The 19,513-nt window shown below is 34.4% G+C and overlaps 2 protein-coding genes and 1 pseudogene across 3 annotated transcripts; 2 read left to right on the top strand and 1 right to left on the bottom strand.

Moving 5' to 3' along the window:
- Nucleotides 1–3,821: 3,821 nt before the first annotated feature.
- Nucleotides 3,822–5,579, bottom strand: LOC148206482 (cytochrome P450 89A2 pseudogene; annotated as a pseudogene).
- Nucleotides 5,580–9,845: 4,266 nt separating this feature from the next.
- Nucleotides 9,846–14,825, top strand: LOC124830219 (uncharacterized). Its single transcript, XM_088107938.1, has 4 exons — nucleotides 9,846–10,016; nucleotides 12,810–12,904; nucleotides 14,052–14,077; nucleotides 14,177–14,825. Exons 1-4 carry the CDS (start codon nucleotides 9,846–9,848, stop codon nucleotides 14,617–14,619), a joined length of 735 nt encoding a protein of 244 aa, XP_087964064.1. The 3' UTR covers nucleotides 14,620–14,825.
- Nucleotides 14,826–15,841: 1,016 nt separating this feature from the next.
- Nucleotides 15,842–17,357, top strand: LOC124830218 (uncharacterized). Of its 2 annotated transcripts, none has more exons than XM_088104324.1 (3): nucleotides 15,842–16,050; nucleotides 16,147–16,293; nucleotides 16,917–17,357. In XM_088104324.1, exons 1-3 carry the CDS (start codon nucleotides 15,880–15,882, stop codon nucleotides 17,055–17,057), a joined length of 459 nt encoding a protein of 152 aa, XP_087960450.1. In that variant the 5' UTR covers nucleotides 15,842–15,879; the 3' UTR covers nucleotides 17,058–17,357. The 2 variants fall into 2 exon arrangements, with proteins under 2 accessions (XP_087960450.1, XP_047159833.1); XM_047303877.2 differs by having other exon boundaries at nucleotides 15,848–16,050; nucleotides 16,914–17,357.
- The last annotated feature ends 2,156 nt before the right edge of the window (nucleotides 17,358–19,513 follow it).

Consider the following 19,513-nt stretch of genomic DNA (forward strand, 5'->3'; position numbering starts at 1 on the left):
AAAATTTCATATGAACATGATGGTTGAGCTAAAGTTCTTTCTTGGACTGCAAATCAAACAAGAAAAAGACACGATCTACATTCATGAGACGGAGTACATAAAGGAGCTGCTCAAAAAGTTCAAAATGGATGAAGCCAAGGAGATGAAAACTCCAATGCATTCAAAAACTAGCTTGGGGCCATTATTTGAAGATAGATTTTATCGTTTAATCACCCACATTGGTATGAAAATCATTGAATGAATTTGATGCAACATGTTTTAGTGTGTTCATATAGCATCTAGAGAGTCAAAAGTCTAGGATACATAGTCTGAATGACGTCATACATAACATCGTCTAAGACATATTGTCTACAAGACATCTGCATACATGCATTAGGTAGTGTCTATATGTTGAGCCCATCTCTAGAAGTTGTCTAAGATCTCCAAATCTCAACTCCTCTCTCTCCAATCTACTCAATATCTTTCGTGTGTCAATCAAGTTATCTTCCCTAACATCAACTCTCTTTCCCTCTTCCTCGAGATGACAAACTCTCTGACTTTGTCACCTTTCCCATTCTTCTTCGTTACATTAGCACTTTATTCCAAAATTTCTTAGTCTTCAAGAGATACAATATCTCTTTTCAAAATCTAATTGTATTAAGCACATTAAATGGATGAGACAAATCAATTGCCTGTGACTAATCTTTCATTATATTTAACTCGACTCTACTCTTCACATTCTCAATTCATTCACTCTAACGAAAACTTAACTCCTCTCTTTCTCTCTTGCTTTCGTACTCTCTCAAACTCCTAAGTTCTCAAACTCTCAATGGTCTGAACTAATGATGCCTTCTTCCAAACCTCCAGAACATGATCATCTTATTCGTTCACTAGACCAAGATGAATATGATAATCCAACCTCCTTTCCTACTCTTGTATTCAGAAATTACTTGCCTTACGCAAGTAGTTATTCCACTTAACCTACACCCTTCCCCGTCAGACCTTGCCTCACCCCATCTCTATATTTGCTTTCACATTTTCTTTCTACCCTATTCTTCTCCCTTCTCAACCCCTCTTCAACCCTTTTTCTCTTCTCTTTCACCATCCTTCACTAACTCCATCTCTGTCGGGCGGTGATGTCCTCTCTTTCTTTCCCCTTTGATGTTTATCAAATAAGGGGGAGTAAAGAGACGCGTCAACATTTAGGAGCATGTACTCAGAGGGAGTACACTAGAAGATATGATAGAATAGGATAGCACAAAATCAGGCGGAGTCTTCAGATTCTTAGAAGTTCATCTTAGGAGTTCATTTACACATTCATATAATATGTTTATGTTTTAAAATACAAGTCTTTTATCAGTCTTTTAATTGTTTCAGTATTTATTTATTTTGTTTCAGTCTTTTCATATGTTTCTATATATTTCAATTGTGACCATCAACCCGCATGCAAAAGATAAAACAATAAAAGAGATAAAACTTGCAAAACCCATAAACAACTAAAAATTGTAAACGTATAAAACTACAACTCTACATTGAACTAAGAAAAATCATATTGTTTAGATGTGTATTTGTTAAACATAAAAAAAGGGAGAGATTGTTAAGAAAAAATTGTCTATAATACTTATATGTCTAAACGCTCTCATGTTTTGAAGTTTAAAAAAATAACATTAAACAAGTTAAGAATCTGAACATGCTTAACTAAAAGAATAGGATAGGCAGAAACATAAGTGCTATGAACAAAATCCCCAATCATCTAGCAACATAAAGAAGCCTTAGGAAAACACTTAGGGTTATAAGACATGCATAAACAACTAAGTTAAAGCTTTCAGACGCAATGCTAAACGACTTAAAGGTCAAAGCGCCTATATGAGTTATGTTAAACGCGTAAGCTATATTGTAACCAATGGTAATCAGTTGAACTCTCAAAAAGTGAAAAGGTGTCGAGATAATGTCTCAGACTAAAATCTTTAGAAGCCTCAAGCAAACATTCGAACACATGAAAGAAACAATACTTGTTAAACACTTTAGTTCTAAAAAGCCAATATCCCAAAAAGCGCTTTCCAACGATGAATTTCTTACTCAACATTTGGCATCTTAAATAACAACTTAAATGATAAACGCTATCTCAATGGTAGAAAATGTAAAAAAACACTTTATTGTTCTGAACAAGCATTAAATGTCATTAAATGTGGAACGTTAAAAAGCAACAAAAGTTATAACAGAAAAGACATATCTACTACATGCACAATATACTCTATTTTATGTGGATAACTTACTACACACATCCACATGTTTTATTTGAAATATATCAAAAGTAGACGTTACAGACAAATATATTCATGGAATCTCTTCATAAGAAGATGTGTCTAAAAGATAGTACAACCTACTTCGAGCAAAGTACTAAAAAAGTAAGCTTGCTTTGACAAGTTGACTTTAATCAATGGTTGCTTCACACGCAAGATGGAGAAGACACAAGATTCAAGGCTAAAAGCTCGGTCTAATGGATATCTTTTGATAAAGCCTTTAAATAGATGATCATTCAAAGGAATAATCAAAAGGATAGCTTATAATGAAAATATCAATCCTATGAAAAGCGTTTAGAATAAAAGCAAAAAAAAGCTCAAGCTCAAAGAGAATATCTAAGAAGAGAAAAAGAAAAGTTAAGCAATACTCTCAAGCTTCATTGTAACATTTGTTTACTATTGTAAGAAGAGAGAATAGAGAAAAGAGAGAGAGAGACCCAAGGAGTCTATAGATTGTATTGTATTGAACACATATCCTTTCTATGAGAATAATTATATAAACGACTTGTAAGTAATTGGTTAATTGTAATTCTCAAGAGAATTAAAACATTTGTGATGAAACTGAAGCGAGTTAAGGAAATTTATGCAGCGTATCAGAGGATATCAGGATTTTCTAGTACTAGAAATGGTGAACCTTAACCAGTCTAGGATAATAGGAGTTATTCGTTGATTAGGGATACCAGGAGTGGTGAAGAATATTGCACAGCCAAGAGCGGGTGAAACCCAACTAGGTAGCACATCGGAGGATACTAAGAGTGCCTAGGGATACCAGGAGTGGTGAGAATGCTCAGTTGTAATCTTGTTGAAGATTATAGTGGAACCCTTTAAGGATAGAGAAGATTGGACGTAACTTAGTTGGAGTGAACCAATATAAAAATATTTGTGCATTTATTGTTTACTTTTGTCTCAACACTTCTCTTATAAAACATATAGTTTCCTTTTAGTTTTGAATGCAAAAGCTTCCCATACTAAATGATTGTTCATTAAAAAGGAAGTTCTTACAAACACTGCAGTGAATATCCTGAATAACACGTGGAAAGAATTCATTATTTAAAATCATTTACAAGGTCGAGCGTTTAACAACTACTTGAAAAATTTTGTACTCGACGAAAGTGCTATATCAGCGTGAAAAAGTTTTTTCATTAACATTATTGAACCCCTTCTAGTGTTTTTTAAATACTTCAAATTTGTCTAAGTAAATATTATCTTATACGATGTTTTTATTAAAGACAAAATCATTTGTGCATCTAGACGCTCTTATATTTTAAATTTTAATCAAATAACATTAAAATAGGATAATAATCGAAAAACAACTTAAAATGAAATCACAGAACTTAGAGGATGAATTCCAAAACACACAAAACCTAAAACCACATAACACATTACTTCCTTTAGTAGATTAGAATCTTTATAAAACTGACTTTCAAAATATTTGAAATAGTAAAAGAGAAAGAATATATTCTTTTTGTTTTATAATTTCTTTCACTAGCCTTTTGAATATGTCTATGTATTCTCATTAAAGAAATCTGAAGGCACATCAAAGCAATAAACCATGCTCGTATTAAAACCATCAATCTTATCAATTATACATCATCAAATTATTTTCCAACTTATTTATACAATATAGTGAGATGCGTACATTGCAGAGTCTAGATTCTTGGAGAAAGATGAACTTTCAATGCATTTTTCATTACCACAGTAAACTCTTGTTTCTCAGACAAATCCACATCCCCACCCTCTGGAACCTTCCACTCAAAATTCGAAACCAAATTGGCCACAAAGTATTCCAAATGAAGCAATGCCAGATTATAGCCAGGGCAAATCCTCCTGCCTGCACCAAATGGCATCATCTTGATCTCTTTACTCCCAGTAATATCAAACTCATCATTCATAAACCTCTCTGGTTTAAACGCCATTGGATCCTCCCATACCTTTGGATCCCACCCCATCTCTGCCACCATGAAGTTCACTGTCGTATTCTTAGGCACCAAGTAATCATTCAAAACCACGTCCTCAGTCACTGAATGCGGCAGCACAAAGTGCCCCGGTGGGTGACGCCTCAAACCCTCCAAAACCACAGCTTTCAGATAAGGCAGTTTCTGCAACTCCTCCTCTTTCACTTCCCTCTCTTCTCTCTCACCCAATACCTCCCTTATCTCATCCACCACCCTCTCTTGCACGTGCGGGTACTTCACCAAATTTGCCATGATCCACTGCAACGCAGTGGAAGTCGTATCCGTGCCCGCGTTTAAAAACTCATTACACAGCGTCACAAGTTCCTCTTCGTTGAGCTTGCGTTTCTCCTCAGGCAACTGCAAATCCAACAAAGTATCAACATACGAAACAACGCCTTCCTCCTTGCCTTGCTTTTGCTTTTGCTTTTGGTTTTGCTTCCTGGTTCTTATAAGCGGAACCAGAACATCCTCTTGCTCCTTCCGAAGCCTCAGCAACTCTTCCCAGTGTTTGCGGAACAAAACACGCGTGACTCTGGGCCAGAAATTGAGGATGTTGAAGCTTCTAAAGCGCAGAAGCATCTGGCGCTGCACGCGCTCGATGTCTCTGACTTTGCCATCGTCGAGTCGTTCCCCGAAGCACATGAAGACGAGCAAGCAGAACATGGAGTATTGGAAGTGGTCGATGACTCTGACAGAATTGTTGGATTGGGATTGGGATTTGAGGTGCGTGAGGAGGGTGTGGAGGACCCAGGTGCGGATTCCGGAGAAGGACTTGACGCGGGAGTGGTGGAGCATCTGGGAGGTGAGGTTGCGGCGGAGGGTGCGCCAGGTGGCGCCATAGGAGGCGGAGCTAATGTTGTGTTGGTAGGTGGTTATGATTTTGGCGACGGCGAGGGCCTTGGGGCGATCGGAGAAAAGAGAACCATTTAGGACGAGGGCTTGGTGGGCGAGAAAGCGGTCGCGTACGAAGACGACGGGAGTAGTAGCAATGTGGAGGGTGAGAATGGGACCGTATTTGGCGTGGAGGGTTCGGAGAATTGGTTCGATTTGAAATGATTTTGTGAGCCATAGGATGGTTGAGATGATTGGTATGTGTGAAGGGCCAGGAGGGGTGGTGGGTTTGATTCGACGGGAGAAGAAGAAGCGTCTTATTAGGACGCAGAAACAGAGAGAGAGTATGATGAAGATGCAGGGCTCCATGAGTGGTTTGACCAGAGGGTCGCTGCGATGTTGTGTTGATGATGATGAGTCAAACCCACTTAAGAGACACCACATGAATGTAACATGGATATTACATTGTATGAAGAAAGGGATAGGATCGTGATTAGGGGTTTTCTTCTTGCATCTCTCATTTTTCTCCTTGCATCTCTATTTTTGTTTCTTCACCCCAATAAATTTAATGTCATGTCAAATATATATTCCTTGAGAATATATATATATATATATATATATATATATATATATATATATATATATATAAATATTAAATTAATTAGATAAACCGTTATTATTATTTATTAAATAAATTTATTGCGAAAGGTATTATATTTACTAATATGGTAGTGCAAGTTAACTCTAATGATGTTTTTTCTCTTCAATTTTAGTTTTTTTAGGATACTGTTTTTGTATGTTTCTTCCTTCACGTTTGTTTATCTTCATTAGTATGAAATAGGGAAGTAGGTATTCATTTCATTTTTTCTTCACTTATACAATTGGCTTTTGAACTTTTTTTTACCAAAATCGTCCGTATTAAATAAATATGTATTTTTATAATATTTTGTATGTATATTGAATTTCAAAACTTATATTTGCAAAAATATTTACCAAATTTTGAAAATCGTAGGAAAAATTTTCAATAATAATCAAATTTCGAAATTTCATCAAGAATAACATCGGATTTTGACATCAGTTTAAAAAAAAATATCAAATTTTGAGATTCGGTGAACTAAATTGTTAAAAGTTTAAAATTTGATTAAATAACACAAAATTTAAGAATATATCGAACTTTAAAATTTAGTTTAAAAATTCATCGAATTTTAAAATCAAGTTAAATATTTTCTTTATTTATCCTCATGAAATTTGAAACTTGTTACTATTTTTATTTTTTATTTTATTTAAATTTATTTTACTTGTTTATTATTTTTTATTGTTTTTTTTAATTTATTTTGCTTGCTTTTGAATTGGTTGGTATCCATTTTAGTTATTATTTTAGTTATTATTATTGAAAATGTGAAGTATTCTATATGATGTTATGTTGTAAGTGGTTTTCTTGAAGCTCTTCTCAATTGGTCCATCAAATCATCAATTCTTGACAACAAATACTTATTCTTAATCGTCAATTTATTCATTACTGATAATCCACACATAGTTTAGAACTTTCATCTTTCTTCTTGACCAATAATAATGAAGCTCCCCATGGTGAAACAGTTGGCCTAATAAATTGTTTCTCCAATAAGTCTTTGATTTCTTCTTTAGTTCAATTAACTCCGTAAATGTCATTCGATACGGAACAAGGGATACTGGATCTGTTCCTGGAATTAAATTGATAGAAAAAAATCACTTCTCTACTCTATGGTAACTTAGATACTTCATCTAGAAGGACATCAACATACTCTTTGACCATTTATATGCCTTTGATTTGTTCTTCAAAACTCTTCTTTTTCTCTTGAGTCATGATCATAACATAAGATGCTTCATCTGTTACTTCCATGAAAAGTTTTTAAGCCGAGCCCAATTCTACACCATTAATATTTGGAAAAAACAATCTTTGTTGCTCACAAAAGATTAGAAAGTAATTGGCAGTTAACCAATCTATCATAAGAATGACATCTACATCTTAAAGAGGCACACATATCAAATTCACTCTTAACTTGCATCCTACAACTACGATCGGGCATTCAACACAAACTGAACTCATTAAGACCTGACCCAATGTTGATGTAGAAACCACCAGTTCATAATGCAGATCACTCACTAGTCACTAGTAAAAATCGTATTTTTAACTCGCATATTATGCTTCGGTTCTAGCAAAACCGAAGCATATCAAAACACGGTGGCAGTTTATTAATATTTAGAACACTATATGCCTCGGTTGTCAAGAAACCGATGTGTAAAGGCAATACTGCCTCGGTTAGCAGGGTGAACCGAGGCATAAACTCCACAGATATTATATTAATTAAACCTTTCATCTGGTACGATAGTGGTGGCAGAGATACTGCCTCGGTTGGTAGGAAGGACCGAGGCATACAAGCCTTTACTGCCTCGGGGGCAAGAAGGACCGAGGCATAAAAGCCTTTCTTATATGCGAAGGATGAAATTTTCCCCCAAATGTTCAACCAACAAAAACCTAGTGCGACTGAGTGCCTTCTTTCTCGCCTCGTCCAGCCTCGTCCCCGACCACTCCATCGGCGGCATCGTCTACTCCGAGTGCAGCCTCGTCCCCGACCACTCCACCGGCGACATCCTCTGCTCTGAGTGTGGCCTCGTCCCTGACTAGTCCACTAGCGACATCGTCTACTCTGAGTGCGGCCTCGTCCCTGACCACTCCACCGGCGACATCCTCTACTCCGAGTGCGACCTCGTCCTCGAGTCCCACTCCATCGACGAGACCTCCGACGGGAGACAACGACCCCAACCGTCCTTGAGTCTAGATCCCCTCGCGACGACGACGGTCACGACACCCACATAACCAGTACAACCGTGGGATCGGTGGTTTTCGGCGCTAGTCTTTTTGGTTACACATCTGGGACGACACAAGGGATGACGATGCACGCGAGAGTCGCTGCTTACTAGGTTTGCTGGAAGGGAGGGTGGAATGGCTGATTATTATAGAGGAGTTGGTGGCTGATGCTCATTTGTTGTTGGCGTCGGCGGTGGGGAAGAAATTGATTTTTGGGGATGATAACCTCCGGAATGCTGGTGCCTTTGATTCTTACAAAAGCTAAAAAGGTACTTTTTTTTTTTATTTTCAAGACGTTGCTGGTATTTCTGATATGCACTTCATGGACTACTTCAATCTGGATAATGAAACTGCTGCTGTATTGATCAAAGGAAAAATAATCACAGTAATAGGCTCACCTATTGATCTTGCAGCTGAATGTGCAAAATGGAACCGCATCTATTAATATGGATTGATACCTACTCACAGCTGAATGTTTACTTTCCAGATTTCCAGACTTGTGGCCATTGAAGAAGTATGGATTGATACCTAGTCACAGTTTTATATGTGTGTAATGGGACTGCATCTATTAATACAAACTAATATCCCGCTACACAAGAATGTATTGTTTCGTAAAATATAAAAAAAAAACCCTTTCTACTGCCTCAGTTCAACTCCAAACCGAGGCATAAGACCCTTCTACTGACTCGGTTCACCAGTTCAACTCAAAACCGAGGCAAAAAGTGGTAGACTTTTTACCTCGCCTGTATATACCTCGATTGCGGAACCGCTATGGATAGGCGAAAATAACCGCTATCGTTTTCCTTTACTACACTAGTGAGTAACCTAAGATCCTTTGCACAATCTAATGACACAAAAGAATGTGTGACTCTAGAATCAAATAACACATTTACCAATTTTCATACAATAAACAAAGGATGCACAACAAAAGCATAACAAGTTAACTCCTTGTGAATCGAAATTCTTTTCAAAACTAGGCTTTGATACCAATATGTAACACTCACTCGAAATGCTACTAAAAATTTAGAAAACTTTCGTGCATATACTAAACATAGTTATTTTTTACAATAAGTTAAAAAATTAAAATGTTCATTTGATTCATCAAATAAATGTTCCACTTAGTAAAATTTATTTACAATTAATAAGAACATTTAAAAATAGTCAGTAATCAAAATTTATCCGAAATACATCTGAATCCAAGAAAATGTATTCCTAATGCAATCCCCACTCTCTTCATTGTGTATCATCCAACAAAAATGAATCCACGTGTAGACTCAGCCCAAGAGGTTCAAACATCAACATAACCCTCGCACATAGCTTACCATCCAAAACTATCTTAAGTGACACTTCCCACCACTCTCTTAAAGAGCTTCCCCAGCGAAGTACATGGTGCCACTTTCCACCACTCTTCTAGAGAGCTTTCCCGACGAAGTACACAAGAGCCACTTCCCACCACTCTTTCAAAGAGCTTCACCAGTGAATTACACAGTGCTACTTCGCACCACTCTCCTAGAGAGTTTCATTGATGAAGTACACAACGCCACTGTCCACAACTCTCTCAGAGAGCTTCACCAGCGAAGTACACGATGCCAATTCCCACCACTCTTTAAAGACCACAATTGGAGTCTCAGGGGTCAATTCCCAAAGTCCCCTCATCTTTGGCCAAGAAGCATTCTTCTCATATACATCATCACATCACATACACATTCATCACATTCACAGTAACAAATACTTCATTTCAAATTATCAAACAACCATATAACTTAAACTCAAATCATTACTACAAGCAATATAAAAATCACTTCATATCTCTCAACCCACATTCTAACTTGACCCATGATTATATTTTAGCTTAAAACATGTTATCAAAGAAATAATGCAACAACGCATGGACCACATATGATCTTGCACCCCGGTTCATCACATAAAATGGTCGTAACACAAGACATAAGCTTATACAAAAGCCACCTGATATATCTTGGTAAGGATGAGTCTGATACAACTCGACCAAAATCTAATACATCTCGACCAAGGTTTGAAATATCTAGGTCAAAGTCTAATACATCTCGATCAAGTCTGATACATCTTGATCGAGGTCTGGTACATATCGAGTAGGGATTGGTTAGTTCAACAAAATATTATTTCATTCCTTTAACGTTGTATTAATAATTATGAAGGATTTTAAACATCCTAATGGTAATGATTGGAAACTGAGTAAATTAGGGTTACTCAGTTCAAGTTAAAAACTATCTTAAACTTTCCAAAAACCTTACTCAAATATGCAACTGCCAACCTATTATTCAACTTATCTAAAAACATACAAAAAAAAATCGCCATTGCTCAATCACACCAAACTTAGCTTTCATATCATTATACAAAATTCATAATTACTTTTATAAGAACAATCAAACCTACAACTGACCAAATACAACAATTATTTTGTTTTTACAATATATTACGCATATTTTGGTATCCACTCCAACAAATATTGACCACACATAAAACAATGATCGTCCTACACATTATATCACCATTACATGAAATTATCATCAGTAATGTTTATGAAAAATCATCGCACACATCCACACTATACTGCTGAAAACAAGGTTTCAACAATAAAGTATTGAATAGTGTAAAAGAATAAGTACAAAAAATAATGTAAAAAAATAGTAACATATAATTATATTAATAAAGATAAATATTATATAAACTAATGGTGATGAATGATTACAATAATTAATGTAATATTAATAAAAATTGATATTATTAATAGCTAGAATAAAAAAATCATAAATCATACGATATTGAACAAAATTTTAATTTTGTCTATCTAAATTTTTTGAAGAGTGAAATAAATTTAAATAATATGTAGTAAATATCAATAAAATATTTATTAATATATATATATATATATATATATATTAAATATAATTAATTACATCTTAACGCTAAATAATAATTATAAGAAAGGAATATTTTTTATTGTATTCGTTATATTACGAATTGTCCTTATTTTATTGCAGTCAGAATATTGTAAATATTTTATTAATATTTATGTTATATTTTTAATATAATAGAGTATATAGTTAATAGTATCTTCTTTTTTGTATTTTTATTATAAATAAAATAAATAATAATAAGTTAATAAATGAAATTAAATTTAGATATTAAGAATACATAAATATACTATATCTTTTATTAATTTTCTCTTAGCATCTTATTTTCTATTGGTTTTTACTCTCTTATTTAATCTCCATATCATCACATTTAAATTTAAATAAAGCATTAACTCTACTAAACAACAGTACATATTCATTTTTTTTCAACCATCCACCTCTTTTACCCACAAACCAGCTTTTTAATTGGAAATTATTTCTCAGTGGGTCACTGTTACGCGCCAAAACGTGGTGGCCAAGTTGTCTTAATGGCGTATGAAATGAGATTAGCATCACGTTATCAGATTAGGAGTGGTTTGGTTGGAGAGATTTGAAAGGAATAGTCCGAAAAGAAATGGTCGTTCAATTCTTGTATATTTGTAAGTTGAATTGGTTTTTGTGTGTTTATCCCACATATTTCGGGGAAAGTTTTTGCGTCACAATCTTATATTGTACTTAGAGTTTTTCTCAACTTTCTTTAGAAATATTTTTTTCTTAAAAAATATTTTGTATTACTTATGATAAGTAAAATTTACCTAATATTAGGTTGAACATTAACATTTTAGTAATAAGAGAATTGTGAAAAGAAAACGTGATAACAAAATTAAAATTGATCAAAGTTTATTTTGAGAAATCTACTAAATCATATGATAATAAATTTTTAATATGATTATTAATTTACTTTCTATCATAACTATGTTCAAAATCTATTATTATAACAGGTTTAAGAAAATCTATCATAATATCTTTTTATTATGATGATTAATATATTACTTTACATAAAATGTTTCAATCTTCTAATTTATTTTAAATCATTCATACATCTTCTCTTTTACCTATTCAACCACTCATCTATTTTTTTTTTCAGTTCTTTTATGTATCTCTCTTAGTTCATATATATATATATATATATATATATATATATATATATATATATATATATATATATATATATATAATTTTTTTTTCTTTCATGAACAACCTCTTATAAGACTTTCGAACATTTTAATTTTAGTCTAATTAGTAATTGAAATATTTTGATTAATAAAATAAATTTATTTTCGTTTGTATGATCTAAATAATTAAGAAGAGCATGTTGTGGTGGGTCAAGATGTGATCTGAACCGGAAAGTTGGTCCTCTATGTGGTATGCTAATAAGAGCTATGTGATAATCTTCTCTTCTTCCCTTTGTTTTCTATTTCTTTTATTTTTTTCTAACAAAACGAAAAGCCTACGGCCAGATTCTACGGCGCGAGTTTGAGAGGAGGAGAGATCGAGTTATAGAAACCAAAACGTGGTAGGCATAGGGGGCGCGATTTTTTGAGAAAGAGAAGGAGATTCTTCGGGATTCTGGAGTTTTTGGGCAAACTTGGGAGAAAGTCTAATTAGGAACAAAGCGAAGAGGACGAAGGAGAAAGAGAGAGCGCGGAGGACGTGAGTTCGGTGCGCGAGCAGTACGAGATTAGGGTTTTCGGGTTTAATTGTGAGAATATATCGAACCAGGTATTAGAAAACTCACCTAGTCTAAATTCATGCTTATAATGTGTATTCTGTTATGCAACACGATATGGGTTTATTTCCAATATATGGGTGTTATCTTGGTGCTCGATTATTTCGTTTGACGTTCAAATAGTTATGTCTGTATTTGCAGTATATAAGAATGGTTGTTTGTTGCCTGGGTGCACTTGTTATTGTTCTCGGTTATGGTGTTTTTGTGTTTTAAACCTTTAAATGTCAGATTGTGGATGTTGTAAATGTATATGGAATGTGTTCTCCTTGTGTTAGAGTGATTTCCACTTATTTGGTTGCTGTGGTGACTAATTCATGTGATTGGTGTGTATTACAAGTGCCTAAGTCCCTTTTTCATATGCCTACCTAGTTAACTAGGTGTTACCTCTGAACTGCATTATATCATTGCAAGATCATTGATTCACGTGACATGCAGATGAGTTGACATCTATTTTACTGTACTGTTGTGTTGCTGCACTGTTTGGATGACCCTTTTAAAACTAAATCCATTTTTGCAATGGACATATACAAGTCTAACAGTTCTTAATATTGTAAATTCGTAATATTAAAAAAGCTCTAGAATTTATACTACGCATTTTGTCAAGTTTGTCAAAAGTCCAGTTAAAAAATGAAATGAAAGGTTAGAAGATGTGAAAACATGGTGTGTTCTTGACCCAATGTGGAGACGAGTTATGTCTGCTATGCCTTTCTACCTTGCTTAGCAATAACCAATTCAAAGGGTTGTTGGAATTTCGAAAGTTTTGTTTTTTGGAGTTTCGAAAGATGGTCACATTATGTTTTTGGGTTGAGCTTTAGTGATTATTTGACATTGGATTTGTCCGGATCTTGAAACCTTTTGGGATGAACATACTATGAAATGTTTTTTGGATTTGGCCAAAGTTGTTGGAATTCATTTAATTGTTGTACTAGGTTTGTTTTGGTTTTGGAAGGTTTCTTATAACAGGATTGTATGGTGGTGGAATATGGGTATCCGATCCTTATAGGAACATGCAATCCTTAAATATTGCCTAAGATGTATAAGGTTTTGGTGCTTTTGTACAGGTGGGGGAATTGCTTCTAATCATATTTAATGCTGATTGTTTTCAACATTAGGAATAGATTATGCCACTTTTCAGTGTTGGTATTCTTCTTCTGAAGAGCAAAATCAGGTAGTAGATATAAAATTTTGCTCTAACAAAATTAAGAAGTGAGGCCTGGATCAAACCACCAAAATTATCAATAGATAATCATACTGTCAATTGTTTTCTTAATATTAGAATGTGCAAACAAGCTATTTGCGGCAAATCAGAGGGGAAGGGAAACGAACATGCAGTCGATGGATCACTGATTCAACGGAATATTCATTTTTAGATTGAATTGGGTTTCTCTTTTGATTCTGTTTTACTTTTTCATTCCCCACTTTATTGGGGATATCGACAGGGACACTGACCCTTTTTATATCCTGTTGTAGCACTTTGGGACATGGGGCAGCGACTGGTACATTACGCTAAAATAATGCAAAAGAAACTTGAGAAACATAGAAGTTTGTCAAATTAAATTTGATTATTAAACATTGACATTATTTCATATTCTAAGTTGAATGCAGATTGAAGGAGAATAAACCACAAAAATTAGTATTTTGTCTCTCCAATTTCTTGATAAGTCAGAGAACAGTCACGGACAGACGCACGAACACCACCAGACCAGTAGCGATGTCTTCCTCTTCTATCACTGCCACAACCACCATAACAATTCAAAGCTCAGAGCCATCAACCTCTTCATCTCAGAACCAACAACAGCAACCTGAAGAAGTACTTTTCCTTCCCCTCAATCGCAAGAAGAAAAAGGTCAGTTGGAAAGAGGGCACCGTAGACAATGAGTTTATGCAGAAGAAGAGTTCCAAGAAATGCTGTATCTTCCATAAAGAGAGGCCCTTTGATGAAGATGACAGCGATGAAGATGAACATCACTCTGACAAATGCCCTCACGATAGTGGGTTTTGCTGTAAGAATCATGATGAAGCTGGCCCAAGTAGCTAGAGAATTGATTCAGCTGAGTGGTGATTAATGAAAGCTAAAGAATATATTTGTAGAGTAACTGGTGACATCGTTGAACTTAGCTTTGCAACTCAATAATTATTTAATTTTGGTTGCAATTATAAGATTACGACATTGAAACTAGAGAATGTTCAGTTTAAATTTGAGTGTCACAAATAATTGCCTACTTTAGTAGTGAAAGAGTTTCACCAGTTTTTGTCACAATTCCTGTGTTTAAAGAATGAGGGTTCATTTCGAAAAGAAAATTTGTTCTTTTGGTTTGACCCTTCGGTCTTCTCTACTGTACCATACGTAGACCAGCCCCCAATATGTTGTGGAATAGCTCACAAATTCACTCAAAATCAACTACCACACAAACACAGAAAACAGCAGTGCAAGCGCCGGAAACGATAAAGAACAAGCATACATAACATGATTTGAATGAAATATTATTGACTGAGAAAGTTTAATAAATCAGAGATTACAATATGTAAGTTTCTCTCTCATGGCAAACTTCTCACTTGAGATAACTAAAATGTTACAACTCATAGTTAACCTAATACAAAGTGTACAAGGTCCTATATATACATGGATTATGTTATAACGATCAAACATGAGACATAAACTCAAATCTGAAGACAGAAGAAGTGCATGAACAATGCTTCTAACACAGAAGCTTAGTAGCCACTAGATGATACCCCATCAGACGATTTAACCAAATTGTACATAATATATACTAGACGATACAAGACTAATAATCTTATCTTCACTTATTACATGTATTGTCTATTGCATGTAATTTTTGAATCATTTAACTATAACAGGAAACTCTTAAACAAGATCATACTGAGTTAAATCTTCACAATTTATGTGTATGTGCTTTTATCTTACTATTTTAGTTTATTAAGTTAAAATTTAATTGCTATCATTTTTATTATTTTATTGAGTAATGATTGTTTTCATAATGCTATTATTCTAGATAAACTAATTTATTTGTGTGTTGATTATTTATATTGGGAAGGAAAATTATGAGATTTTTCTTATTCATATGGCTATTATTTTTAAGATAAAATAGTGTTAGGCATTACTATGTTATTAAATAGGCTGTAAAATGTGCATAAGTGTATGATTTATTATGATAATTAAAATGAAGGATTGAAAGTCAACTTTGGGCAAGGAAGAAAAAAGTGAAATTTTGAGAACATATAAAAGAAAGAAAATAAATTAAGGATAAGTTTGGAATTGGATTGGGAGAGAGTGAAAATGGAGTTGGAAGCAGTGAAGAGGTATTTGGAGAAAGGAGTGGGAACATCATCGGAGGTTGATGCTTTGCCACCGAGGTTTTTGGAACCCCTAATAATGAATTCGCTTAAGGTTGATCTCATTGAACCTGGTCGCATTCTCTGTTCCATGAAGATACCTCAACGTTTACTCGTACGTACACTCGCTCACGCCTTGTTCCTCTTTCGTTTTTTTATATATATTTTTATTTTCTCGTTTTAATTCTCTTATTGGATTTTGTTTGTACAGAACGCTGACAATACGTTGGAAGGTGGTGCCGCCGCTGCGCTGGTGGATGTGGTGGGTTCCGCCGTGATTCCCACCGTTGGGTGCGGTCCGAATACGGGGGTTTCCGTTGAGATTAATGTTTCCTACTTGGATGCTGCCTATGTCGATGTATCTCACCAACCTATCTATCTTCTTTGATTATTGATTTGTGATTTGTTATAATGATCCATTTACTTGATAAATGAATCATAGTAACGGGGTCAGGTTTGGTTTGGGTGACTGATTTTTTTTCCTTTAATTGCTCTTTAAAATGCAAGCGGTCACCTTTGGTGTTTCTTCCTTGGACTTTCTGTCACGTTGTATTGAATTGAGTGACAGTGCCGTTAGAAGAACATTAATTTAGTGTGTATTCGGGGTGAAGGGGGTAAACGGGATGTGGGTTTTGAATTTCCGAGACTTGGTTGCTGAAATGTGTAGTTTTTGACCAAACATGTTGCTCAAGTTCTAGACATGGCCACCTTAACTTCTCTGATTATTTGGTAACTATTTTGCAAATGATCAGAAGAAAAGTAAAAATCTTTTCTATGTTAGGTAGGTGGGGGAGTGGTGTGTTGGAGAACTTGATTGGTTGACATGACCTATTCTTTGAATTATTGCAATACCAGACTGATTGTTTCAAACATGTATTTGGAGGAGTGGAATTTTAGGAGTTGTTATTGTGGTTTCTGATAATGGATGTAATGCAAAACTATTACTGCAGTAATAATACTTTTACATTGTTGTGTAAGGAGGAGATTGAGATCGAGGCCAGAGCACTGCGTGTTGGGAAGGTTGTTGCTGTTATAAGCGTAGAGTTCAAGAAGAAAAAAACTGGCAAAATTTTTGCCCAGGGACGACATACCAAATTTCTTCCTGCTTCCAGTAAATTGTGAAGGACCAAATTGCACCCAAATAAACGGTTCAAGTTAAATGTTGTCTCGCCTTTCTGATTAAGTTTCCTCAATCTCATGCAATTACTTCAATACTTTGAATTTTCTGTACCAGTTATTGTTGTTACATAGGGGCTTCTCCTTATTTTTAAACGATGAGGGCCATGTATGCTCGAAGTGGTTTTTTACCTTTTTTACTTTGAATCTTATAATGCATGTATATATTTGAATCTTGACAACAATTTTTACTTAAATCTTCATTTAATGATGGATATATAGTCATGTGGAGCTATGCTTGTTCTTTATTGGTCTTCTGAGCTGGTCTATTCCAAATAAGTTCCTTTTGAAATGATACTCGTTGTTTGCACTTCATTATAGCAATCGTATAATTTATTTCTCACGTTTCATTTTATACAATTTAGCTCTTTCTCATCATGGCAGCAAATTCCCCATAAGCTATCTGTCCATCCTGCACAACAAATCTTCCATTAACCCAAATAACAGGTTGCCAACTTTATAATCAAGTGTTGAAGAAGCTTATGACAACTACAAACAAGCGCTAGATAGCAGGAAAAACAAACGAATACTTATTATGTTGTCTTGATCAATTTCTTTGACAATTTCATCAATATGGACATCCTACAAACCGAAATCCTTACAAGCCTGTTGTATCTCATCAATGGTTATGTACGCACTTCCATCTTTGTCAAGATAGGAGAAAGCTGACACCAGATTTTCCTCCCTCTCCAACTTATTCAAGTGAACCGTAGCAACAATGAATTCACCATAGTCAAGTGTCCCACTGTTATCAATATCTGCCTGTAACGTGCAAGATCATACATCTTGTTCAACAGTTAAATATTCACGGCAAAACAGCACAGATAACAAAAGCAAATGGTCTTATTGCATCCATGAGATCCTTGATTTTAGTCTCCATTAGATCAGATAACAAAAAACCTATGACTTTTTGCCTCTCTTGTATATGTCTCGTTTGAAAAACCAAAGTGTATTGTAAAAAATAACTACTGTCGCTTTCCTTCGCTGCACTAGTGAGGGTGTTTGATTATGGTTGATATAATCAGAATGTATGTATCTTGGGTGTTTGATTATGATTGATGTAATCAGAAGATATGTATCTTGTTGTATGTTTGATTATGGTTGATATAATCAGTATGTATGTATCTTGTTGTTATGATTGTTTTATCGGTAGCTTACTCCATACATGTTTGTGTTTGTGCGTTTGTGAATGAAATTATCGGTGATGATTGTATAATGTATTATACGTGAGCAGATGTTATTGCAGATGTTCCAGAAGCATGATAGATTCTTGAGATGACGGGAAAAGATTTGGGTTTCTTTAAAAAACTCTTTTGGTATAGACTTTTGAAACAAAGTAATTGTAGTTGTTTTATTTCCTTAGTCATTTTAATTACTTTTGGAATAATGTAACTAGACAAAGTTTTTAAAATTATTATGTTTTAAATAAATTATGCATGTTGAACGGTTAAGGTTTTTGAAAAATACATTTTCACACTATGATAAAGTTTTGAAATTTACCGATTTTTATAAAACCGTGACATTTCAAAATTTGGGGTATTACACTGTCGTCTCCCCACATTGTTGTCTCTCGACACCGTCATCTCCGACCTGCATTCTCTGCTTTCTTGTGAGATTGTTTGATCTATGCATTCTTTGCTTTCGTCTAGATAATTAGGTTTTCTTTCTTGCCTTCAATATTACGTATTTGAAATTGTGTTCTTGACTTGCAAAAGTCACGATTTAGGATCACACATTTCGTAGCCCATTTTCCCCATGGTTTATGCTTGTCTTTGCTTGTTTCCATTCAATATTTGCTTCATGTCAATGGTATTGTACTATGATGCAGTTATAAATACATTGTAGTCCTTATTACTTAATCATGAGTTGTCACTCATTACATTGTAATTGGACTCTAATAAGGAAATGAGTTCACAATATGATCTTGGTTCAAAAAAAATTTGATAGTGATATTAGAGCTATATTCCTTTTGGGTCTTTCTTTGTAGTAAGGAATGATAACTGAAGTATCCTTTGTATAGCTAAATTTTTTATCTAGAACACATAAAATAGAGAAAAATCTTAATTATAAACTCTTTACAATTGTGAAACAGTATTCAAGGAAAGAAGTGTTTGTATTTCATATTTACTTGTGTGAGTGAAATCTTGTAAAAAAACATCTTATTATAGTTAAACATCTTATTATAGATAATCTTGGTAGGCATTTGTATACTTGTGCTTAAATTTAAGGAGTGTTTAAATAAATAATTTAGAGAAACTTTGTATGTTTTATCTAAAGAGACATTGTATATTCATATAATTACGAGTGATATTTTGTCTTCTTGTAAGTTAGACATGATTTTTTAAACATATTTTAATCGTATGTAATTTGATTGAAAAATTGGAATTGGCTCAATCGGGACG

This window comes from Vigna umbellata, chromosome 1, assembly GCF_029865625.1.
Source record: "Vigna umbellata cultivar VRB3 chromosome 1, Vumbellata_1.0, whole genome shotgun sequence".
Taxonomy (NCBI): domain Eukaryota; kingdom Viridiplantae; phylum Streptophyta; class Magnoliopsida; order Fabales; family Fabaceae; genus Vigna; species Vigna umbellata.

Bases quoted from the DNA above. Each gene is read 5' to 3' on its own strand.
- LOC124830219 (XM_088107938.1), top strand. From the start codon at position 9,846: ATGGTCGTAACACAAGACATAAGCTTATACAAAAGCCACCTGATATAT. The intron at 10,017-12,809 runs GTACATATCGAG...TTTAAATGTCAG, and splicing joins TACATCTTGATCGAGGTCTG to ATTGTGGATGTTGTAAATGT. The intron at 12,905-14,051 runs GTGTGTATTACA...ATCCTGTTGTAG, and splicing joins GTGACTAATTCATGTGATTG to CACTTTGGGACATGGGGCAG.
- LOC124830218 (XM_047303877.2), top strand. From the start codon at position 15,880: ATGGAGTTGGAAGCAGTGAAGAGGTATTTGGAGAAAGGAGTGGGAACA. The intron at 16,051-16,146 runs GTACGTACACTC...TTGTTTGTACAG, and splicing joins AGATACCTCAACGTTTACTC to AACGCTGACAATACGTTGGA. The intron at 16,294-16,913 runs GTATCTCACCAA...TTGTTGTGTAAG, and splicing joins TGGATGCTGCCTATGTCGAT to GAGGAGATTGAGATCGAGGC.